General features: G+C 37.7%; 1 protein-coding gene across 4 annotated transcripts; it reads right to left on the bottom strand.

Moving 5' to 3' along the window:
- Nucleotides 1–3,034: 3,034 nt before the first annotated feature.
- On the bottom strand, nucleotides 3,035–24,648 carry LOC100931295 (zinc finger protein 501). 4 transcript variants are annotated; one of them, XM_031940178.1, is made up of 5 exons: nucleotides 24,532–24,648; nucleotides 11,745–11,882; nucleotides 10,509–10,600; nucleotides 9,423–9,549; nucleotides 3,035–4,459 (listed from the first exon to the last, which is right to left on the bottom strand). In XM_031940178.1, the coding sequence occupies exons 2-5, from the start codon at nucleotides 11,860–11,862 to the stop codon at nucleotides 3,300–3,302; spliced, it is 1,497 nt and encodes a 498-aa protein (XP_031796038.1). In that variant the 5' UTR covers nucleotides 11,863–11,882; nucleotides 24,532–24,648; the 3' UTR covers nucleotides 3,035–3,299. The 4 variants fall into 4 exon arrangements, with proteins under 4 accessions (XP_031796038.1, XP_031796051.1, XP_031796041.1 ...); XM_031940191.1 differs by having other exon boundaries at nucleotides 9,423–9,647; nucleotides 24,532–24,647; XM_031940181.1 differs by lacking the exon at nucleotides 24,532–24,648 and adding an exon at nucleotides 23,464–23,927.
- Between the last annotated feature and the right edge of the window lie 2,010 nt (nucleotides 24,649–26,658).

Genomic DNA, 26,658 nt, shown 5'->3' with positions numbered 1-26,658 from the left:
ATCCCACCCTATAATCCCATCTTCATAATTTTTGTACTGGCTGTCCTCCTTCCTTACCTTATACTTAGCATTCTTGTCTTTCTTTAAAGTTCAGCTTGAGTCACCTTTTACAAGCTTTTTCTACCATACCACCAATTTTGTGCCTTTCCTCCAAAAAAATTACCTTGTATTTTGTATCATTTTATACAGTGGCCATCCCATGAAGTTTATATAGATAGATCACAAAGCCTGACCTTTCTTAAGGGGGATGGAAACTCCCTTTAACAGGGCTGAATTCTGATGTATGTATGAGTTCAAAGCTAGAAGCCCCTTAATGGAAGCCAGAGAGCATGCATGAATTAGCCCCTAATTATGTATATGTGCTCTCTCATAATAGGATGATATAAGCTTCTTGAGGACATGGTCTCTTGCCTCTTTGTCTTTGTATTCCTAATGCCTTTTTTAAAAAAGTATTTTAATATTGATGGCACTTAGTGGACACACTGATCTTTATACTTCACTCGATACTAAAAAATATTGCCTGGAAGATAGCTGGGATGAATCTACTCAACCAAAATCTTAATTTAAAAAAAAAATTTTTTTTTTGGTTTTAGGTAAAGAAATCCCTGTATTTTAAAAGAACAGATATCAAAGTAGACTAGCTTACTCTTTTATGGTAACTGCTGGGATTAAGCTTAATGCTGATATCAAGGTGATAAAATATCCTGTTTAGAAGTAAATTTTAATCTAATAAAAATCTTTCTGTAGGTTAAAATTATTATAGTAATTATTAAAGAACTATAGTATTCCCTTTTAGGTCTCATACCAAATAAATATGACTAGAATAACATTAATGAAATTCCATTAAATGTTAAGTCTAAATCATTTTCCAATTAAGTCTGTGTAATGAAGTGGAAGTCATTTCATAGGCAGGACCAAAAAGCACTGTGGGAAGGTATTAATTCTTAAATTTAAAAAAACAGCAACTTTCTCTGGGGAGAATTAATCCTATTCAATTTATTGGGTTGCCCTTTTCTCCTAACTATCACAAGACTTATGTCTTACATTCTTTTTTTTTTTTTTTTTAATTTCTCCATAGAGAGCAAGTTTTCTGAGACAATGAAAATATACTTGTATTATTTATTTTCTTCAGTTTCCAATACTTCAGGGTACATAGTAAAGTAGGAAGTACATTTTTTTCCTAATAGGAAGGAAATACTTTTAACTTTTCTGAGCCTGAGTCTCTCTAGATAAATGTGACTAGAAATCCCAGCTGCTGGCTAGAACATAAAGCTAGAAATTGTAGACTCATAGACTGAGACTAGAGGAAACTAGAGTTAGTAGAGAAATTGAATCCATTATTTTCCAGTAGCTGCAGTGATAAGTCCTAATTTGTCAACCTGGAAAAAAGTTTCTAGTAAAGTGAAGAGGGATCAGCCCCTTGGTGCTATTATATTCAATATATATTGGATTATGACATATACAGAATCAAGATCCAGAAAAATCTCAACAAGCTAGAATGTGTCAAACCTAAGATGAAATTTAAAAGGGATGCATATTAAAATCCTGTGGTTTTGTTTTTTTGTTTTTTTTTTTTTTGGGGGGGGGGGTTGCGCTGAGGCAACTGGGTTTAAGTGACTTGCCCAGGGTAACACAGATAGGAAGTATTAAGTGTCTGAGGCCAGATTTGAACTCAAGACCTCCTGGCTTCAGGGCTGGTGCAATATCCACTGCAGCTGCCCTGTTAGTCTTTAAAAATCAACTTCATAAATCTAGATGGAGGATACCAAAAAGTTCATGTGAAAAGGACCTTGAAGTGTTAAGGATCTATAAGATCAATATTTCAATAGCAGTCCCAAGAGAGATAATGCAATATTAAGCCACTTTAAATAGCGGTATGATGTCCAGAATAAGGGAAGTGATAGTTTCAATGTTTGCCACTTTTATTAGCTTATTATTTTGGCATTATGTCCAATTTTTGCAGGTGCTAGGTTGTTAAAAACAATGCAGAAAGTTATTCAACCTTCAGTTATGTAAGTAAAATGGTCCCTTGCAAACTGTGAGAATTTATAATTCTGCAGAAAGTTCTGATGATAGATGATTCGTCCAAATGAAATAAAGGAATCACAAAAGGTAAATCCCTTTGTGAAATTTGATGTTAAAACTCTCCCCCTATATTGCTCTCCCAAAAAGAAAGCTTTTCTGTGCTATTTCATGATCGTGAAGGACAAATCAAATAAAAATAGGGGGAAAGCTGTGTCTAAATTTTCATTTTCATTTTGCTTCCCTAATCTCTATCAGTTCATCCATTACAAGTTCTTTGTTAAGAAATACCCAGATTATATCCTCATACTATATAAACAATGGAATTATGCTTCAAATTTTCTGTCTTCATATTCATAATTACATCTTAAAATTGGAAGGAACCAAGTACCCAGATCAACCTGTTCAACCTCATTTTGTTGTTTTTCAGTTGTAACCAACATTTCGCAACTCCATTTGGGGATTTCTTGGCAAAGATAATAAAGTGATTTGCCATTTTCTCTCTAACTCATTTTAAAGATAAAGAAACAAGCAAACAGGGTTCAGTGATTTGTCCAAAGTCACAGAGCTACTAAGTTTCTAAGGCCATGCTTGGCCTATTCACTTCACCATCTAGCTATCTCAACCTCATTTAACAAATGAGAAATCTAAGCCAAGGACTTTGGACAACTTGTTCAAAGTCGTAAAGCTAGAAAAGTGGCAGAACTAAAAATAAGACCCAGGACTATTCTTCAGAGCTGTACTCCTTGGGGTTTGAAAAACACTGAAAATTCCTTCCTAAGACTAATCAGTTGAGGGATGCCGGAAGCTTCCACTAGTTTCCTTAGGGTGGCTGTAATGGGATAAAGGAAAGGCACCACTACTCTCAACATACCTGCTCAGGCCTGTAGAAAGCTGGAAAAGGTAATCTAACAACTAAAGAGCTAATTTTCCATTGAATCCATTCATAAAATTTTCATTCCTGTGGAATTAAGGCAATTTGCCAGAAGACACTCCTAATTTGTCACCTAGATCAATCACTAATATAAAAGATCTTTATTAAAGAGTCAATCTGCAAGTAGCACTAGACTTGATGCTATATAAAATGAGTTACAAAGACATGATTCCTACTTCCAGAAATTCATAAATCTGACGGCTAATTCCATTGTGATATATCAGGATAGAACAAAATCACAAATTTGCTAAGAGTTTGCTCACATTCATAACATTCACAGGGTTTTTATCTGATGCTCAATAAGGACTGAGCTCCAGGTAAAATCTTTCCCATATTCGTTACATTAATAAACATTCTCTCCATTGTGAATTCTCTGATGATGAATAAGACCTGAGCTCTGAGTAAAGGTTTTTCCACACTGATCACATGCATAAAACTTTTCTCCCCTATGAATTCTCTGATGTTGAATAAGGTCTGATCTCCTCTTGAAAGCTTTTCTACATTCATTACATTCAAAAGGTTTCTCTCCTGTATGAATTCTTTGATGTTCAATAAGAACTGAGGTTCGGCTGAAGGCTTTTCCACATACATTACATTTATAGGGTTTCTCTCCAGTATGAATTCTCTGATGCACAATAAGGTCTGATTTCCTGGTGAAGGCTCTCCCACATTCATTGCATTCATATGGTTTCTCCCCACTATGAATTCTCTGATGTTGAATAAGGACTGCAGTCTGACTGAAGGCTTTCCCACATTCACTGCATTCATAGGGTTTCACTCCAGTATGGATTCCCTGATGCTTTATAAGGCTGGAGTTCCTCATGAAGGCTTTCCCACATTCATTACACTCATAAGGTTTTTCTCCACTATGAATTCTCTGATGTTTAATGAGGTCAGAGGTACTCCTAAAGGCTTTCCCACATTCTTTGCATTCACAGGGTTTTAATCCACTATGAATTTCCTGGTGTTTAGAAAGGTCTGAGTTGCACCGAAAGGCTTTTCCACATTCAGTACATTCATAAGGTTTTATCCCACCATGAATTCTCTGATGCTGACTAAGGCCTGAACTCTGTCTGAAGGCTTTCCCACAAATATTGCACTCATATGGTTTCTCTTCACTATGAATTCTCTGATGTTGACTAAGACCTGAACTCTGTCTAAAGGCTTTGCCACATTCACTGCATTCATATGGTTTTTCTTCACTATGTGTTCTCTGATGACGAATAAGGTCTGAGCTCCTCATGAAAGCTTTTCCACAATCATTACATTCATAAGGTTTTTCTTCCCTTTGAATTTGTTCATGTTGAATAAGGTGTGAGTCCCACTGGAAGGCAGTCCTACACTTATCATATGTATAAAATTCACTGTTAAGAGCTTCTTCAAAATCAGGTCCTTGGGGAAGAGCTATTGGGAATTCAGATGATAACTTCTCTTCTGATTCAACATCTTCAGAAGCTTCCAAATTTGAAAGAGACTCCATGTTTTCAGTCTCAGATCCATCACCTGAAATGAGATAAAACAAAAATGTTACCCATACTTTGGAAAAAGAAAAAAATCAATTCAATTCAATAAAAATTTACCAAGCAACTTCAAGGTATAAGATGGTCCTAGTGATGGGATAGTTTAAGAATAACGAAACAGTCAGTCCCCTTAAGAAGCTTACATTTTATTACAAGAATACACTTATACAGATAAATATTTTCACCCAGGAAAATATTTTCACTATTTGATTCCAAAAGTTTTCTCACCCTGAAACATCCCTTTGCCCCATATAGCCACGTCCTCTGGTCAGTTTCTTCCTAAAATCTCTTTTAAGGAAATAGGCTAGCCACAAACATTCCTTCAATCCTCTCAGATCCCAGTTCTGGACTCCCCAGAATATTTTCTTTACCACGCCTCCTGGATACTTTTCCCCTCTTCTCCAACTTCCTTTCATAATTGATAATACTGCACAAGAATAGAAGCTCCTGGGAGGCAGGATCTGTCTTTTTTTTTTTTGCTGGTATTTGTACTCACAGTGCTTGAAAGTTTCAATAAATGCTTGTTGATGACCAGATAATAATTTTATAAGGGAAAACCAATTAAATGAAAAGGATTAACTGCTCTGAGTAGATAGCACTTCACCTGAATATTAAACTTTAGGAGAAGTGAGGAAGAAGTATAATCCCTTCTTATGAGATGAGTTTATCTGAAACCAGAGCAAGATTAACCAAATAAAACTATGCTCACTAGACATGTATGTGGTTTTGATAACTCTTAAAAATGTCCTGCCAACTACACAGAATATGGGAAGAAAATAAGTCAAGCATGGCAGAATATAAGCTATTTAAAAAAAACAAGATCTGATAGCCAGAAATTGCTGTACTGATTATTAATATCAAAAGATAAGAACAGGAAATTTTCAGATGAAGAAATCAAAGCTATCTATAACCATAAGAAAAATGCTCTAAATCATTATTGATTAGAGAAATGCAAATTAAAATAACTCTAAATCACTTCATAGCTAAAACTGGCTAATACAACAGAAAAGGAAAATGTTAAATGTTGGAGGGGATGTGGAAAAATTGGGACACAAATGCATTGCTGATGGAACTGTGAACTGATCCAATCATTCTGGAGAGTCATCTATAACTATGCCCAAAGGGCTATAAAATTGTGCATACCTTTTAAATACAGCAATATTACTACTAGGTCTGTATCTCAAAGAGATTTTTTTTTAAAGAGAAAGGAATCTATTTGTACAAAAATATTTATAGCAGCTCTTTTTGTGGGAGCAAAGAACTGGAAATTAAAGGGGATGCTCATCAATGGGGGAATGGCTAAATAAGTTGCGATATATGGCTGTGATGTAATCTTATTGTGCTATAAAAAATGATGAGCAGGATGATTTCAGAAAAACTTGAAAATATTTACATGAACTAATACAAAGTGAAGTAAACAAAATCAGAATATTGTACATAGTTACAGCAATACTGTACGACATGAACTAATACAAAGTGAAGTAAACAAAATCAGAACATTGTACATAGTTACAGCAATACTGTACGATAATCAATTGTGAATGATTTAGCTATTCTCAGCAATACACTAATCCAAGATAGTTCCAAAGGACTCATAATGAAAAATGCTAGCCACAAGCAAAGAAATAACAGATAGAGTCTGAATGCAGATTGAAGTGTATTATTATTTTTCATTTTGTTTGTTGTTGGGTTTGGATTTTTTGGTTCTGTGTCTTCTTTCATAACATAATATGGAAATATGTTTTGCATGACTGCATATATAATAACTCATATCAAATTGTTTATTGCCTCAGATGGTGGAAGTAGAGGGAGAACATTTGGAAGTATGATTTTTTAAAGTGAGTATTAAAAATTGTCTTTATATATAATTGGGGAAAAACATTTTAGAAAATAAAATAAAGCTTAATCTTGAAAAGAGTGACTAAGTCTGTGGAAGCACAGAGAAGATCTGAATGTCAGAAAAGGAGGTGGAAGACAGCTAATCTTAGAATTTTACCAACAATTTTTTAACTGCTAAATCCAATGGCCTATTTTGTCTTAATCAACTGTCTGAAGATTTTAATACTCTGCTGCCTTTTGTTCTCAGATACCCTCTCTTCCTTTGGTATCCATGTTACTGATCTCTCCTGGTTCTTTGCCTATTTGTCTGACTATTCCTTCTTAATCACCTTTGTTGGAACACCAGCCTTTGGCTACCCACTTATTTGGTCACACTGTGGAGACTGTGAACTTGAACAATATTCCTCTCCTCAAACGTTTCCCCAGACAGTGAGGTTGAAAACTTCATAGAAAAGCATTGATGGTAGACCTCTATGAAGATGTGCACATTGTGTCCAGGTTCCCATCTCTTCTCAAGCCAAATCCTTGCTAGTCTACTAGATACAGGTAACAGATTCATTGCTTTGGTAAACTGAGGACATCTTGGACTATATGCTCTTCCTAAGCAAATATAAACAGCAGTGATAAACAAGAATTCAGGGAAATACTTCAGAGATGAGGAGAGTCTCTCAAAACTAAGGACCAGAGAAAGACAAGGGAATATGGAGTGAGGAAAATAATCTCAGACAGTAAGCCATTAGATTTACTATCTGAGTAAGAGAAAAGCATCTAGGACTCTCCTGTCTCCTATTTTCAGGAAGGTCTGATATTGTGGAGGTTACAAAAGGACAACTAGGCCTGGTTCCCTAAGCTCAAGGTTTCTCAGGGGTATGCCAGTTGACCCCATATTTACATTTCTCTGGGTATTCATAGAGGTAAATAAAAGTTAGTTTGGGGGATCTCCAAGTCCCCTAAATAGTCACTGACTATGAGAACTATAGCACACAAGGTGAATGCAAAGAAAACTTATATAAGAGTTGAAGTCAGGGTTATAGAAAAATCTATGTTTTACTGAGTGGAAGAATGGGCTGAGTTATTATAATAAAATTCCACAGCAGAAAATGAGGTACCCTCAGTCAATCTAGTGATAAGAAGTATAGCACCACCCCTGTTGTTCAGGGGTCAGTTTGACTCTATTTTATCTACTCATCATATTAGGAACTACGTCCTATAGAAATTCATTATCTGAAGGATAATGAATTGAGAAAACCAGAAATATGACATAAATAAGGGATCCCAATTAGTGGTGACGTGAAAAGGGAGGTAAGAAAATCTCTTTCCCTAGCAGGCAGACAGTCTGCCCCTTCAGGGGAAGGCCCAAGACAAGACATGAGAACTTTTGGTCAAGATGTGTCCTTGCATGTATTTAATATTTTGTATTTAATTTATACTTTAACATATTTAACATGATTAGTCAACCTGCCATCTGGGGGAAGGGGTGGAGGGGAAAAGTTGGAACAAAAGGTTTTGCAATTGTCAATGCTGAAAAATTACCCATGCATATATCTTGTAAATAAAAAGTTATAATAAAAAATAATTAAATAAATGAAGAGATGCATCCTTGGAAAATGAAGGTATTACAAAATCATAGAATTCTGCCACAGAGGGATGCAGAGAGTGCAAAAAGATTATTGGCTTTTCCACTGGATTCCTTGGCCCAAGCATGCTAAGTCATAGTTATGGCCATCAAAAGTCTTAGACAACCACATTTTGCCCAGGTTCACAGCTAGATCATCCTAGCAGAAAACAGTCTCTACTCAGTACTCTCATCAGAAGAAAAGTATGGAACTCATAAGAGATCAAACTTCTGAGTGTAAACATCATGCCAGCATGGAAGGACAGCTGAGTTTGGCTATCTCTTATACCTCTACCTGGCACATTAGTTTATGTAAGTTTTATTGAGTAGCTGAAACATTTGTAATCTGTATGAGAGACCTCAAGGTAACTGATGATAGACATATAAATTTAATATTTCACAACAAAGAATCTTTCTGCAGATCAACAATATCCTTAAATATAGGTCATGGTAAAGTTGAAACTGCTAAAAACAGAATAGCAAGAGCCCAACATCAACTCAACTGCTCCACCACTTATAGGTTCAATGTGGGCAAAGAGTTGGGATGCTCTATGATCATCTCTATCTGAAATACAGTTCTGATTGAGAGCAGTTCTTGTTCCCAAACCTGAGAACTTTTTCTTATGAGAAAAGCATGTAGGTACAGGCAGTGGCAAATCATTTGAAGCAATATAACAGACTGGACAGGATGCTGAGAGCAAACAAGTTACTCCCTTAGGATTCACATTCTCTGAGCCAGCAGTTCTTGAAATACCAAATTTTTGAATCTCTGAAAAATTATAAGGGTGCTATATAAACTAAATGACATTCATATGGTTGCCTTCTCTGTAGTTTCTCAAATCTAGTTAAATTTTTCTTGAGGAACGAGAACTAGAACTCAATACGTGATTCCAAGAGAAAAAACAATTTAGTACAAGGACAAACAAATCTAAGCTGCCTAAAACATGTAAAATTAAACATTAAAGGGCTCTTCTTTCCTTTCAACTGATTTCACAGACCCAATATGATGTCAGAGGTTGTAAAGCAAATGCTGTCTGGTGCCCTTCTCTCCCAACCCTTCTGCCAATGTCCCCTCTCTTTTTCAGACATTGACCTTTCCCTTCCAACTATTTCAGGAAGGAGCCCAGAATCTTTGCTCCCCTTGGACCTCTCAAGCCCTTCTGCTTCACCCCTCTCAGGGATTAGAAATAGTCTCTCCCAAACAGCCGGCAGGTACAGTCTCACTTTTGTATTTGTACCTATATCACTTAAGTTTTTTTATTACCTTTTCATGCACTCATTCACTGAAGGAAACATGTTTGAGATGTTTACTTCATTAATTATCACATTTGCCCCAAAAGGAAGCATTGGTCCCACTGAACTTCCAGAGAATGAATATCCACTTAATGGACACCTGGTCTGATGGAATATTGAATTTCTCATATTCATGAACAAAAGGGGTAAAGAGAAATAGGGTTAATAACTGTGAAGTGGAACTGGGGAGAATCCTTACCCAACAAGACGTCATTTCCACAGCTCTCCAGCATCATATCCCTGTAGAGGGCTCCCTCAGTAGGGTCAGATTGCCCCCACTCCTCTGGTGTGAGATATATGGCCATATCCGCAAACATCACCGACTCCTAAAACAACAGGGTCCTGCTACCCTGGGGATAATTCCACCAGGCTGCCCCAGGATGATGGGCAAAGTTGGCAGCAACAGAAAGATGGGGAAGGGCATCTGCAGGAATCAAGGGTTTTGAGGTTGTATGGAGTATATACTGGATAGTTACAAGGATGGATCCCAAAACAAAAGAGTACAAAGGAAGTAAAGGAAATAAAAATTAGAAAAGTTGGGTTCTAAGACCCTAAGCAGCTAATTTGCACTGGGAAAACTTCTTCACCAGGTGTTACAAATACCAAAGAAATCACAGATGCTGTTAAATAAAAAAAGAAAAAGAAAAGAAAAGAAAAAGAAAAAGAAGGGACAACTAGTTGGTATAGTGGATAGTGTACCAACCCTGAAGTCAGGAGGATCTGAATTCAAATTTGACCTCAGACTTCCTATATGGTGATGGGAGAGAGAGAGGGAGAGAAGGAGAGAGGGAAAGAAGGAAGGGAAGGAAGAGCAGGAAGGGATTCCTTGAAAATCATCCAGCCACAGGCTCATAGCAATCAGAGCAAGAAAGGACTTCAGAAATCATCTAATCTAAATTCATTTTACAGGTGAAGAAAATGATATCCAGAAAGATTATATCACACAGGCTTTAAATGGCAAGATTCAACCCTGGGTCTTCTAACTTCAGATCTACTGTTCTTTCCCCTAAATATATTGCTTCCAACTTCACCATTTTATAGAGGAGGAAATTGAGAATCAGAGAGGAAAAGTGACTTCCTAACATGCAGTTTAATTAGTAAATCAGGATTAGAACCCAGGCCTGCTAAATAAATGGAATAATAATACTAGCCTGTAACTATCACCCAAAGAATGGGTCTGGCCTTTTATGGAGGGAGCTGGAACTTGGATCCCTGGAGAGGACACTGCTGGAGAGAAATGCTGAGGGACAGAGTGAAGATCACACTTAGGAAACTGGGAACTTACCTGAGACCTGGTTGTCAAGGGTGCTGCTGCCATCACCTGGTCTCCTGAATTTTCCTTAAGAAGAAGTGTGGGAACCTTGGGAGCATATGGAGCTAAGGGGTGAGAAAGGATCCACAAATAAGAATATACCTCCAATAATCCCAATAAGGAATCCCCATTTAGTGACTATCTTTCTCTCCCCTCCATTATATATTATAAAATAATCACCCAACAGTCAATTAAACATTTACAATAGATATGTCATCCTAGGTTTTTAAAGAATAAATGAGTGGATGCGACCTGCAGTCCATCTCCTCCACAAATATAAAGAAAAAAACGGGTTTTTTAATTATGGGATTAGGTTACCAAAGAAGCCATAATAAATTGGAGTCTGAGAACAAAAGCTCAGAATTGTAAGTGATGAGTCAATTTTCTCTCTTGTGCTGTTGCTGTTCAGTCATTTTACTATTGGGTCTGACTCTCTGACCCCATTTGAGGTGTTCTTGGCAGATACTGGAGGGGTTTGTCATTTCCCTTCTCCAGCTCATTTTACAAATGAGAAAACTAAGGCCAACAAAATTGTCTTACCCAGGCCACACAGCTAATAAGTGTCTGAGACCGTATTTGAACTCAGGAAGAAGAGTCTTCCTGACTTCCAGGGCCAGCACTCTGATTATTATATCACCTCGATACTCTCTTGCTACCCCACCACCAACTCTACAGGCAGGCATTCTCTGTGGCCTAGTTCTTAGCCTCCTTTTTTTTTCTACACACCACTTTCTTTAGAAATTTTGTCCCATCTTCAACTACTACGTCTATGCTGATAAAAGTGAAATCCGTACTGCAAACCAATCACAAACTTTCAATAAAGCCCCCAAAAGATATTTCAATAAAGCCCCCAGAATATCTGTAGAACATAGCTATTTGTCTATTACCACTCCAAACTCAACTCAAAATGTGCTTTCCTTACCATCTCTCCTAATTCAATCAGTGCATAACCATTTATTCCAATAACACAGGTTCAAAACTTCAGCATGATCTTTAACTATTCCCTTGACTTCATCCATTTTATCTAATTAGTCACCAGAGTCAGGCTTTTGGAATATGCCCAGCTAGACAAATAAATCCCTGGGAGGCAGAAACTCTTAGAATTCTTTAAATCACCTTTGGTGCCCACCAGAGAGTTACATTTAACAAGCCTATATGTCAGAAACTCAATAAAAACTTGCTGAACAAACAAATGAATAAATGAAGTACTGGATTGTGATTCATGGAAATCGTGGAACACCATTCTGTTAACATGTTGTGTCTCAAATGATGAACAGCTGAGAGAAGCCGAGCCAGGAGGGGACTCTGTTGCTTGAAGAGCTGCCATTTCTTCATTTTAGCATGCGTCTATGGAAAAATCAGGATGGGAAAATAAGCAACATTTTTTAAAAACATAAAATGTTTGGAGGTAAAATAATGAAAATATTTGATATTTAACACGTTAAAGAACAAAAATATCAGGGAATTAAATTCAGTTGATTTTAATAAATATCTATAAGCATTTATAAGATTCAAAGAATTGGATAGTAGGGGAGATTCAAAGATGAATGAATAAGAGTCTCTATGGTCATGAGGGGGAATCTACTAGGGGAAAAAAGGAGTGTACAATGCAAATTAATAGAAATTAGAAATGCTTAAGTCAAGTACAGAATTCTGAGGATTCAAAAAAGAAAAAGCATTTACAGATGGCTTAGAAAGACACGGAAGACTTTATAAAAGAAGCATTTAACATTTCAGCAGAGTCTTAAAAGAGCTTAGATTTTTGACAGGTGGGTTGAACGTGGAGAATTGGGCAGGAAGAAAGAAGAAAGAAAAGGTATTTTAAGCACAAACGATAACATGAACAAAGGCAAAGAATCAAGCACACATGAAACAAGTTTGGAGAATGTTTGTCTGGAACACAGAATAAATAAAAGGGTATAGTATGAAGAAAGATTATAGAAGGAGTTTATAGTCAAACTTCGGAAGGTTGGGCTAAGGGATTTATATTTTATTTGTTAGGGAATGGGAAGACTGGAGGAAAGAAAATTAGGTAGGAGGCTATCACAATAATCCATATCAGCAAAGTTGGGTGCATGTCTGGCTCTCATGGATCCAATGAACAACTTCTTCACTGGGGAAGTACATCCATACAGCCACAACTACTAACAAAGTGCCCCAGTAGTACCCAACAGGATTGTGCAAGTCCATAAAAGCCAGAAGAGATCTTTCATACACTGCTAAGGGGAGCCAGTAGAGAGGGAAAGATAAAAGATGAAAGGAAAGAAAAGAAAATTTATAAAGGGCCTGGAGAAGACAGAAGGGAATGGAATAGAGTATGAGTACAGAAGCAACCCTTGGCAAGGAATGCCACCTCTCCTGTGACAAGATAGAGAATATAGGTAAATTCCTAGAAAGGTCTAGAGCTGAGGAACAGACTGAGTGGCAGTCAGTCAAAGGATGGAAGACAAGGAGGTGTCTGACACAGTCTCTCTGTGAAATATGCTAAGAAGTGACTAGATTAAGAATAACAGGACTGTTATACAGTGGGAAGGGTTCAGTTAAAGTGAGATAGTATCAATTTGTAGTCATTCAGCCCTGTCTTAAAGACCTCTAGCATTGTAAATAAAATTCCAAGAGGTAAGGTCTCCTCCAGGTCTTATTAATCAATTTATTAATTAAGATAGCCAATAATCAATAAATTGATGGTTAATGGTTTCTCTTGATAATTAAACACTCTAAGGTAAACTCTGAAATAACTTAAATCAATTGTGTTCCTTTTGACAAGGAACTCCCCAGACATGGGAAACTGATCCTGATTGGTGGACATTTAATGAGATGGGCTATACCTCCCACTGAGAACATAGCTAGATTGTGTGACTCAGCCACCTCATGGAATCTGGACCTCTCTGGCTAGTTTTCTCCTTAATGAGCTGGATCACCTTAAACTCTAATGAAGGGTGGGTCAAGCACAAGGAGACAAGTCTCTAGCAAGGGCTGGCTTTTGTTTCCAGAGTAACCTTTCTTTCATTTACTCTATAAATAAGTTCCCTTTCTTTTATGTATTCTATAAATAAAAGAATCCCAGCCCCCATACTTTGTTAATCCTATAAACAAAAGTGAGGGTCCCAACTCAGGTAGAAGCCTCAGAGTCAGGAAATAAATAACCAATTCAGTTATACCCTTGAGAGATGGAAATGACCTTTTCAGGAGTGGGGTCTTCACAAAAATAGGAAGGATGAATCACAAATTAATAGTTATTAATATAATTGTACAATATTAATTTCTTTCATTTCCAAAGATAATATATTCCACTTTGGAACAACTTTGTGAGTAAATTTTTGTTTGGGGAAGCAAGGTGGAGTGAGGAAGAGTCCTTTCCCTGAATTCAAATCTGACCTCAGACACTTATGTGACCCAGGGAGAGTCACTGAATCCCATTTACCTCAGCTTTCTCACCAGTAAAATGAACTGGAGAATGAAATACTGAACTATTATAGTATTTTTCCTAAGAAAACCTCATATGGGATCACAAAGACACAAACGAAACAACTGAACCATAACAAGTTTTTCCTTATATCTGATCTAAAATATCTCTCCGCAATTTCTCCCATTGTCCTCTGAAGTTAACCAAATCTAATCCTTTCTGCCTCATGACAATTCCCTCCCTATTTAAAATGAGGTGATCTCAAAGATTCCTTCCAGTTCCAAATTCTGAGTAGACCCAATCAGCAGAAACATTCCATGGTCTGGATGAAAGAAAGAAACAGATGGGAGGAGTTAGCATTCTGTTGGGTAAGGAATTAGCCTGAATGACTAAACAAATGAGGAATTCTGTAGTCTTGATGTTATCAAAGAAATTACTATGGATACCTCCCAGTCTGGGAGAGCACTCAGTGAAGAAGAGAAATGACAGACTAGGAGAATGAAGAAGACTTAAGTATGAGGAAGACTTAAAGTATGAGAAAGATGAGGATCAGCTTTAGTAAAAGGAAATAGGCACTGGGGACTTTACAAAAGATTTAAGAAATATTAAATACCACAATATCTTGCACATTTACCCTCAAACAGCAACTGGCCCTGTAATTTAAGAGACCTAAGTTCTAGGCCAAGTTTTAATACAAAATTTGTCTATTTTGGGGCTTGTCATCTGACCTCTCAGAGAGTTAGTTTTTCTTCAGTTTGAAATGACTGCAAGATATTCCCGTGGATTGTGATACAGCACTGGAAAATGGAGAAAAAATAGGGCCAGATAAATAGAGGTAGGAGAAATTTGCAAGCTGATGAGATCACCGAAAGAGTTAAAGGGAAAAAATAAATTAGATCAGAGTTCTGGGGGACGGCCAGTTTTAGGAAAACATAGACAACAATACAGCAAAAAAGACTGAGAAGGAAATTAGACAGGAGGAAAACTAGAAAAGACCAAGAAAACCAAGGAAAGAGAGTCTCTAGGAGGGAGTGGTCAACAGGAATGAAATTGCAGGAAGGTCAAGAAATAAAAAGAATTGAGAAAAGAATCAGAATTAACAATTTAAAAAATCATTAATAACCAGGAAAAAAGCAGTTGGTCAGTGGTGGGATCAGAAATTGTATTTCAAGAATTATGAAGGAAGTAATGCTAAAATGCCATTAAATGCTCTGACCAATCTTGAATCTTGAGAACAAAAGTTGAAACACAGCCACCTCCCCTTGGTGGGAAAGTAGTAAACTCCCAAGTGTGAAATCCTCTGTGGCCTACACATTAACTTTATTCTTTGTTCTAGTGAGGGAGGAGGTAATTGGGAAATAATCTTAAAAAATCTTAATAAAACATTTTTTTAAAGAGAAGTGGCAAGTAAGGAAGTAAAAGTAATGAACCTATAAGTCATTTTCTAGTTTGACTGTGAAAAGAGAAAAAATTTATTTTGAGGAAGTGAAAAGGTCAAATGAAGAGATAGAGAAGACCTGAACATATCTGTAAATAGCAAGGAAGAAGCAGATAAGAGATAATGAAAATGAAGATATTAAGTGCCTACCAATTGTAGGGACAGAAAAGGGAAAAGAAAAAATAAAAAAAAAGCTCCTTGCTTTTCAGTCTTACATACAATTAAGGAATACCATATATACAAAGTTAAGAAAACACACAGTAATTTAAAGGAGGAATTTTATGGGGGTGAGGGGGACCCTGGAAAACCATGGAAGATTTTAAGACAGAAAAGGCTTCTTGGGGGAAGGATGTGGAGGCTTCTTGTTCCAGGCAAGAGGAATAGCACTGTGAAGTGCAAAGCATGTCAAAGTGTAATATGAGAAAAGGCTGGAAAAGTAGGTTGAAACCAGATTTCTGAAAGACTTGAATGTAAGGCTGAGGGTTTAGTGTTTTTATCAGAAAGGCATCTCTGGAGGTATTTTTGTAAGAGAAGTAAAATGGTCAGTGAATGATAAGGAAGCAAGTGAAATTTAGTCTTTCTAAAATGTTTAACAGTGAAAGGGATAGGAGAGAAAGAAAAACAATTTGAGGGAATTAGAAGGAGTCAGTAGAAAAATAAAATATGGAGGAAAATATAGGTGAAGAAGGTACTAGATGGAGCAAGGTCTAAAAGAAGATTGGAAAAGACAGAATCAAGGGCAAGATAGATTAGCAATTTTAAAAAATGTATTCAGTCCCCTATTTCAGGACTACATGTACCCTTGATCCAAATCATTGTTAATAGGATAAAAATCTTGTCTCTTGTCTCATCTTGTTCTTTTCCTACCCTTTAAGCACTGGAATCTCAGACATTAGTAATGGCTCCAAAAGAACAGGTTTAGATGAGAGATAAGAGACTGTGGAAGGCTGGGTTCTGGTTTAAACACTCAAAAACTTCTCAGCATAGGCTTAACTCCCTGACATACTCTTTCTTTTCTTTTAAAGGTGCCAAAGATTGATCTACTTTCTTAAAAAATATATATATATATATATATATATATATTTTCCCCAGTTACATGTAAAACAATTTTTAACATCTGTTTTAAAAACTTTTGAGTTGTAGATTTCTCTCCCTTCCTCCCTCCCCACACTCATCCTCTTTCATTGAGAAAGCACATGTGAAATTATACAAAACATTTCCATAAGTTATGCTGTGAAAGAAAGAAAAAAAGACCCTCAAGAAAAATAAAGTTTAAAAAAAAAAAAATATGCTTCAGTCCTGTACTAAGTCACAATCAGTTCTTTCTCTGGGTATGGATAGCATTTTTCAGAAGTCCTTCAAAGTAGTCTTGAGACTGATTTGCTTTCTTAACTTTCCAGTACTACCACCTGTGGTTTCACGCAGTTTCTATTCTTTCCTAGCATATTGTAGAAACAATGGAGTCTCAGTTTTTCTCATAACCTCTTATTAGTGAAGTAAACAGGGCCCATATGAGATTTCCTAAGGATTTTTGCAGGCAGCAATAAACATTCTTTCCTCTGCTTCCACCTTCTTTCTTTTTTTAAAGTTAAGCTCAGTAGAAAATGACAAAATAAAAAACAGATGCTAATGGAGGGTCTTTGTTCCTGGGATGGTATTCATACTCATAAGTGGGACATATTTAAACCAGGCACTGCTAAATACAACAAAAACATTTATGGTGATTCCCTAGAAGTCCAGAAGATGGGGATATTCCCCACTTGAAAATAATGACTGACTTTTAAAATGAGACTTTGGTTTCAGGAAACTGTCTCAGCTGGGCTTTCTCTCTGGTTATTCTTTGACTGTCTTACCCTTCTTTTCTCACTTCCTAAATATTAACCTATTTTAAGGTCCAGTTTTCAGCTCTCCTTTCTTCTCCCTCTATACAATATTTCACTGAAATGTCATCTATTTCCATAGCATCACAATAATTATTAGGCAAATTTCCATCCCAACCCCCAATATTTAATTTAATAGACATTTATTAATCATGTACCAGGTATAAGACATTGTGTTATGTGGCAAAGATCCAAAAACAAAACAAAATAAAAAGTCTATGATTTCAAGGATTTACTGAAAGGCATAACATATATATAAACAGATAAGTACAAGATAATTTGAGGGAGGAAAGAACATTAACTAGAACATATTAGATGCTAGGGATATAAAGACCAAAACAAAATTAGCCAGGGAGATCAGGAAATGTGAATCTAGAGGTGGCACCCAAATTTATCTTTGAAGGAAGACAAGGATTTGAAAGATCAATGGTAAGAAGAGACAGCATTCCCCTCCTAGACATGAGACACAGCTTGTATGTGCACAGAGGCAAAAGATGATTTCCCACCTCTGGAACAGCAAGTAGGCTAATCTAACTAACACACACAATTTAAATAAGAGTTATATGAAAAAAATATGGAAAATAAATCAGAACCAAATTTTGAAGGATTTTAAATGTCATGCTAAGGAATTTGAATCATGTTCTGGAGCAGAGCTTAAACTTTTTCCACTCACAGACCCTTGTCACCCAAGACATTTTTACGTGATCCTGGATATATAGGTATAGGCAATCAAATCAAACATTTACTGATAATAAATTACAATTTCTTCCACATTCAGTTACAAGATCTCATGTGGGGTCTCAAACTACAGTTTAAGAAGCTGAGCTTGAACATGGGTTACAGCAGGGAAAAGCAAGGACTGGGCAATCAGGGCTGGAGACTTCCCAGAGATTTCCTGGGCTGGACTGCCATTGAACTGGCTGACTTCCTCAGAACATGAAGATCTGGGGATGCTACCACCAACACTCAAACTCAGGGAAGACTGCTGATTTTAGGGCTCCTGTGTGGTTTCTGTAACCTCCTACGACATTTTAGGTACCACCATACCTGCTCTCTTCTGCCAACAGCATCAGAGAAGTTGTGATACTTTATGGGTATATTTCCATGCCTGTAACTTGGGAGTCACTTGCCAAGAGGGAGGTTTGGCCTACCTCAAAGAATACCATTCCCCACAGAACCCTCTCTGAACTAGACCCTCCTTCCCCATCAGGGTACCTTAGGACCAGCACATTCATCAGAAGTGAGATCCTAGAAGTAGATCAGAGGTTCAGCATCCTAAAAACCAAGTGCAGAATATGACCACTATCTGAGACTAGTTTCCCCTTTTCTCTAATATCTGACCTTCTAAAAACTGACCTGGGTTGGAATATTTATCAAAATGAACTTTAAAATTACATTAAATTTTATCTGCAAAACATAGGGTGCTGTATAGAGAAATAGCCATCTAGACTAAACAGAAGCATTTAAGTCATAGTACATAACACCCTTCAGATTTTGAACACTCTGGCAATCTTCCAGAAGTTAATAAAATCAAGACCTACTGGGCTGCAAGGTGGCAGTCTAGTCACTAAGTGACATCTTAGTTTATTCCTGGAATACCAAGAAGCATACTCAGTTAAGTCTGTATCATTCTTGATCTTAATCATGTATACCAAGAGCTTTTTCCAAATATTAAAAGAGGAATGGGAATAAGAGTAGATACCCTTTGGAATCCTTACAAAGTGTTAACTCATTAGAGTTGATAGAGACAATAATTATCTAATTTAGCATGGTTCAGTATGATTTATCTGATCTTACAAGGAGATGTTATGGGTCAGAACTTGAAACAAGGTACTAAGTGGAACTGATAGAAACAATGCTTGTGTTCACACCTTTAGAGAGTTCATATAAGCAAGAAGCTCTCAGGGCTAAAGGGCACTCTGGGACAGACACAGAGGCACTCTGGGACAGATACAGAGCACTCTGGGAGATTCAGAAGCCCACAAGCCCACTCTTGAAGGTGGAGTCAAATTCATTCCATCTTCCATCTTTGTGCTGGCTGGAGGCTAAAGAAAGCAGAGGCAGAAGCAAAGGACAAAGCTGCAATAGCTCCTGGAGAAATAAACGTTTGGATTTTATCAGCTGGCTGTATTTGGAGTGATTATTACTCTGAACCGAAACTAAGGCTGCCTCCGAAAACCTCCCCAAGAAACCTGCTCACAGAGAGAACAATCTTATATTATATAAAAGAAGAACACCACAGATATCGTTTCTGGGGCATATTATAGGAAATGAGAATAAACTCATACAAGGTAAAAGAATAGGGAAAGACCCACAATGCCCTTAGAATATTTTGGGTAATTTTCTGTTATTAGATTTTCCACACTGACGATGGCTTTGTCAATATCTTCAATCTCCTACGATAGGGTGACAATTTAGAAAACTGATAAAGTAGTGCACAGACTCCCAAATTCCTTCTACCATAAGAGATCAATTCCAAGAATGTCACAGTAGCAACAGTCCTCTCAAAGGAGAATTCATTCTCTGATCTATTTTTATCAAGTTACCACAAGCAAAAAAGAATTACACCATGTCTATGAAGAGGTTCTTAAGTTTGGGTCCATGAATTTATTTTTTTAATTTTGAGAACTATATTTCGATATAATTGGTTTCCTTTGGAATCCTATCTATTTTATTTTGCATATTTAAAACATTATTCTGTAGCAGCTATAGGTTTCCCCAACTGCTAAAGAATTCACCTCATAAAAAACCCTGATCCAAGGAAAGGGGCAACTTCATGGGCCAAACCAAAATAAAAGCATATAGATATCATTTGAAGAGTCTGGATCTATCCAATCATTATGCTTGTTGACTATTAAAAAATATGGAACACCTACACATCACCCACAAGATCTATGAGTAATATTCTTTTACCAAATTCGTTTTTCCATTTTCTATCTCCCAATGCATAGCTACCAACCAACAAACAAAACCAGAACGTGGGTATGCTACAAACCAGCCAATACTGTACCTGCTTCTGGAGGTGGGGAACTTCATGCTAACCCAAATTTGGCCCAGCAGGTTGAACCTAATATGTTAATAACAAGTCAAAGCTGTCTATACTCTAAACTGATTCAGTCTTCATATCATAAGGATATGACTGACTGTCCACAAAGGATTCACAATAGTATAGAAGAAATAAATTTAAATATAATTATAAAGAACTATAAAAGATGATAGTATGTGACAAGGGCCACAAAAGAGGTACAAAGTCACGGAGGAATTCAAGAGAGCAAGATCACTTCTAGCAGGAAGAAGATTCTTGAGCTGTGCCTGAGACTAAACTTAAAGGGCAAGTAGACTTTTAAGATTTGAAGGTGCTCCAGTTGGAAAGAATAGCATATTTCAAAGGCTAAGCAATCCAGTTTAGCTCAAAGATAGCATTCCTCTAGGAGAATGCTGGTAAATAAGGAAAGAAAGGAAAGAGACAGCTTCAGAGCTAGATTAGGGAGTCTGAATTTGACTCAGTAAGCAATAGAGACAATAATAAATTTATAGCAATAGTGTTAGAGAATGGACTAGAAGGTGGATTGAGACAAGAGGCAAGAACTTTAGTAATTAAAATATTACTAATAAGCATGAGGATCTGTGCAACGACACTAAGGAAAAGCAAATGAAAAAAGTGTTTTAAAAAATAACAGAATTTGATGACTTCCTGGATGTGAAGGACAAGGGAATGGAGGGGATCAAAGATAATTTCGATATTCTGACTCAAAGTGAAAAATAGCACCATTAATAGACACAGAATACCAAGAAGGGCACTCTCATCTTACCACCCACCACTCTCTCTACCAAGTCAATTTGTGTTAAGTGGCTTTCAGATAATGGAAGCAAAAGTTTCCTTTCAACTGTCAAATCTGAGCTTTGCAGATTAAATCAACTGTCATATAAGTGATCTGCTCTAAGAGAACCTGGTTTCTGAGGATATATTATACACAGGAATAGAATCACAGAAACTTAGCAATAGAAATTTAGGAAAATAATTAAATTAGATGATACAACAAACTCTGGGGAGCTCCCTTCTGTGATCCTGTTGTATTGGCTACATTAAAATAACCATAAAAGCATATTCTGATAAAGAAAGAATAAAGGACTAGGAATTATGGAATTAAGTTCTCAGGTCTGCCACTAATTCCATGTGATTTTGGGCAAGTCCTTTGACTTTTCTAAATTAGTCTGTCAATGTATGAAGCAAGAGGTTTGGTCTATTTCTAAGGTTCCTTCTAGATCTAAGATTCTACAGCTCAGCTTTCAAGTTTTAATTACTCCAAGGACTCTATTCTTATTTGAACCAGACACAAAGAGTTGAAAGAGACTTAAATAGCCATTCTAAATCCTCATTTTATAGACAGGAAAACTCAAAAGGAAAGAGCTACAGTAACTTGCCTAAGTCTAAATAGATTTCTCCAAGGACAGGCAAAAAGATAGGCCTGCAAATTAAAACATTTAAGACTTTTTTGGGGGGAGGGAGATAAGATACAGAAGAGAGGGAAAGGAACAACACAGAAAATTAGCTATAATGCTCAATAAATGTTTGATGTAATCAAATAGAGAAAAAGAATTTCTTCAGTGGAAAAAGGATTGTCCTCCCTGTTGGCTATTTTTTTCTCTGCCTCACCTTCAGGAAGAAAAAAGTTTGGGAGGAATAAAGGAAAAACAAAGATCTGAATTCTTGGTTAAAGACAAATTCCAGGGAAGAAGTTCACAGGTTCCGTGTTGCTGAGGTTCCTGCTCTCTTCTCCCCCCCTCTCCTCCCTCCCAAAGCCAGCAGATTGGAAGAAGCAAGACTTATGTAACTTCTATTAATAATTACAACCTAGCCTATTACTGCAGGTGACAGGGGAATGAGGATTGTACTGAGATTCATTCATTATGGTTTCTGGCCTATCAAAGAGAACAGGAGAATTGATTCCAGAGGAGGGTTACCATTAGGAGGCCAAGGAAGCTCAGAAAAAAATTGCAGTTGTGGATGTTATTGCTACTGTGGCCATCTCCCCTCAGGGTGAGTGGGCTTTCCAGTAAGCTATAGCAGTTATAAGGCCAAGTGATTCAAGCCATTCACCTGTAGTTTCTCCCAAGCTGTTTAGCATCTCTATAATGCATTTATCATATATTAGTCTGTCTTATCTGTCATTTATTCATCATATTTATGTATGTCATGTTTCCCAGTTCAATTAAGCAATTATTAAACATAGTAGGTGCAAGGCACTGTTGGTAATCACATGGATGACAAAAATGACAAGAAATATCCTGAAGTAGTTTTCAATCCACTGGGGAAACAACCCATACACAAATAATGGATGTTACAGTTATAACAAAGGAGAGCTCCAGAACAAGTACTCCAAGAAAATCTGAGGAAAAATTACTGGGCAAAGATCTCAGGAACAGGGTACTAAATCAAACTTTCTTCCTCCCCAGTATGTGCCTTGCATATATAAAGGATTTAATAAATGTTTATTCCATTTAGTTTTTTAAGAGTTCCAGTTCTCTTGTGTGGACAAGTCTTTTCTACCTCTGCAAGTCTGTCTCCCTAGCTATAAAAGGAGGGGATTGGAGGGGATGGTGTCTAAGGTTTGTCACACCTCTGGCATCGAAACTGAACAAAATTGTGATAAAATTTACCAGGAGACGTGTGTATATTTGCAAGTGTACATATATGTGTATATGTGTGTATACATATAGGTATAGATAGATTAACTGTAGCCTGTTGGGGAGGTGGGAGGAAGGAAGAAAAATAAAGTAAAAAAGTGCACATCAGAGGACAAAAAAAATCTATAAAGAAGCAAAGAAAAGATGGATAATTATGAATACAATGTTTTCTATTATTACATAAGCTTTCTTCAAGTAAAAATTTATTGTTACATATTTTGAATCCTTCCTAAAGTACTGGACATATGACTAATTTCTTTTTCCTTTATGTCTTTCTTTTTCCTTCGTTTCTTCTGATTTTGCATTTATCTTTTAAGTAAATACATACATTTAAAAAAAGAAAAATGTCACTAAATGAATGAAAATCACCCGGAAGGTCAAGTTTTAAAAAAATTGTTAAGAACTCAAAGGAAGACGAAATCATAAAGGGAAACGTAAAAAATAAATAAATAAATAAATAACATATTGAAATACAGGGGGGGAAACTGAAAACATCAGAGTAAGAAAGTACTTTACCGATCCCCTCCTTCTAGCAGACACAAGGTGATAAAGATCTGGAACGCTGGACTTGGAGACCCGATAGCAAACCCTGCTTTAGAGACTTAGCAATAATAAATCTGATCACTTCCCTCACCAGGATAATCGAGAATAATAGCAGTATCTATTTACCGAGAGGGCTTGCTATGAGAAATAATATCTAACTATATTCTATATACTCTATAAATGTCAGCTTTCGTCATCTCATCCAACGCCATCAATTTTTACAAAAGAGCAAAACTAAGACCCTAGGACAGGAAAGCGTTTACTCAAACGATCCTAATTCTTGACAGTGCCAGAGCTCACAGCCTGCTCTCTACCAGGCTTGGGCAGTAGCATAAAACAATCGGCAAAGTGAGACTGAGAGACTGAGAGGGTTGTGGTTCCTATTATTTTGTTTCCTAATGAAAATATTTTTCCAAATTGAGAACTTAAATTTTTTTTAAATTAAAAATAAATAATAAATGTTTATTTTTTTTTAAGAGTACTAAAAGAATAAAAAAAAAAAAAAAGTTCCAAGAGGTTTGGCAATTGTTAATGCTGTAAAGTTACCCATGCATATATCCTGTAAATAAAAGACTATTAAATTAAAAAAAAAAAAAAAAAGATTGTAAAAAAAAAAGTTCCACTGTCTTGCCTGTGGTTGGTAGAGTTAGGGGGAGGGGCAGAACACTTTACTTTTAAACGTTAACACCGCACCTAGTCCAAATGAATGACAACATAAACACTACTTCCAGTTAAAGCTAAAAGAACAGAGACCGTTTCCCCGACTCCCCTCCCCCTCCAGCGCCCGCGGGCTTGGGTTCCGAAGACAACGCTCTGGCCCGGGGTAGGGAGTCCTGGGTTCCAGTCCGAGCCTCGGCTCCCCCTCAGTATAGTGGGCGGCGTCGGCAGTCGGAGGTCCGGATCAGTTCCGAATATAAACAGAAAACGAGGCATCGGACCGGCAGCCCTGCGAGAGGGGGGCGCGAAGGGCGGGGAGCTGGGATCCTCGGGTCCCGGCCCCGCCCCGCCGCCCAGCTTCCCTCCCGGCTGCCTCACACTCACCCGAGCCAGAAGAGGAGCACGGCGCCGCGGGCCGCCGGAAGGGAGGCCCGGCGCCGCGGCCGAGAGCAGGCGAGGCGTGCGTGCGTGCGTGCGTGCGTGCGTGCGGCGCGCCCTCCCTACGGGGCCCTCTCCCCGCCTCTCTAGGACGCCGCGGAGGTCTCCCGTCTCCGTAGCACTCCGCATCCCTAGTGCGCCGGCGCTCAGAGCTGGGGCTTCGGGAAGGGCAGAGCCTGGGAAGAGGGAAAACCAGGAGAGACCCTAATTAAGAGTTGGAAGGGACTTTAGAGGCCATTCAAATACAGCCGCTTCGTTTTATAGGTTAGAAGTTTGAGACTTGGGGATCCCTTGAAGGCTAGCCCTGTGGGGTTCTTGCCCTTGTGGCGGTGCTGCAGTCAGGGGTCGTCCCTTAGCGAGCGCTTGGAGAAGGAGGAAGAAAGGGGAAAGAGAAGGAAAGAGCGAGAGGGAGGAGGAGGAAAACGAGTGGGGTGTGGAGTGATGAGGGCGTCACCCCTGGAGGTGGGCTAGCCAGACCCCCGAAGCTCGCTCTCCGCGGTGTTCACGGACAGCCCCGCTATTTCCTGTCAGAAATGCCCGCCGTGTCTCCGGGGTCAAACGCCCACCATCCCTGATAAATAAAGAGCTGTTTGGAAGAACTGCACGCGCTCAACCTACACTGGATTTGTAGGAAAGAGAAAAATATGAACGCAGGGTTTTGCAAGAGTGCATGTTGAGAGCTATCTTTGCCTGTGTCTTGGAAAATAAAAAATTATTATTAAAAAAACTTTTCCCCTATAAATCTGCTTTTGGCTCATGTCATCATTGCTGCCCTCCTTTGGGCCAAAAAATCTGCTTCAGGGTTTCTTTCCTTTGCCCCTCCCCCATGCCGTGTGGTGTTTCTCCTCTGATCCCCCTACCATGCTTCATAGTGTCTTTCCTTATCCCCCCACTATCCTCTCAATTCCCATTTCTCCTTCTTATAACTAACTCTTTTAGGTGCTAAATCCCTTTTATGGTTTAATCTGCCAACTAAGAGCATGTCCCAATCTCATGGGGTATTTCCTTTCTCCTGACTAATTATGGGTTCTACTAGGGAACTTGTTCTTTTAATCATTAATTGTTAAAATCCCTTTCTTTGCTATGTACTCTTCCACTCTATTTCATATTTACCATTCCTGATATCTATTATATCTCTTCATTTTGTCTTGTAACCTCTTCTAAAAAAAACAAAAAACAAAAAAAAACTATCTTTTGTCAAAGAGAATGGCCATTGTGAATTCTTCACATGACCGAACCCAACATTTGGTGCTCATCATCTGGTGCTACATCAGCCACATCATGACTCTTCCATCTCATTTGCACCAACTGGTTAATAACCACAGCCAGCATTTATCTAGTACTTTAAGGGGTACAAAATAAATTTACATGTAAGCTCATTCCTAACTCTTACACCATCAGTTGGAAGAATGGACATACCTAGGGTATATTCATAGCATAGTGCATATATAAAGAAATCATGTGATCAGGACACATGTTTTAGAGTGGCAATTTATGCTTCCCACACTGCAGACTATTAATGTCATTTGCCCACATCATCACAAGGCTTACTGGGTATGTGTTCCACTGTGATGGCAGGAACATAGTCTGAATGGTGAGTGATTGTGGGCTATAATTCCTGCTGGATGTTGTTCCTTACTAGTCTCACATGGCCACTGATAGGGCAACATTACTGGCCAGCTATGGTTCCATTGAGCAGAAAATTGAGAAACTTCTCTCCTAGCTTCTGGCTTCAGCTGGAGTTCTCAACTGAATGTCTAACTCTAACTCAAAAATGGAAGAGTGAATTCTGCCATCTCTCTTTTAACTTAAAGCCTAGAGGCTTAAGTTTATTTCTTTTAGGAAGGTAGTGTTTTCATGCAGCAGCATCAAACTATAGAAAAACTAACTCTCCCTTTTTTTCTCCCTTAAGAAAAGTCTATCAACCAGCAGGACGAATACAGAGAGGATTGGCGAGACTTACATGAACTGATGCTGAGCGAAATGAGCAGAACCAGGAAATCATTATATACCTCAACAGCGATACTGTATGAGGATGTATTCTGATGGAAGTGGATTTCTTCAACAAAGACA

This window comes from Sarcophilus harrisii, chromosome 1 (assembly GCF_902635505.1).
Source record: "Sarcophilus harrisii chromosome 1, mSarHar1.11, whole genome shotgun sequence".
Taxonomy (NCBI): Eukaryota; Metazoa; Chordata; class Mammalia; order Dasyuromorphia; family Dasyuridae; genus Sarcophilus; species Sarcophilus harrisii.
This window is presented reverse-complemented; position numbering and strand designations above follow the sequence as displayed.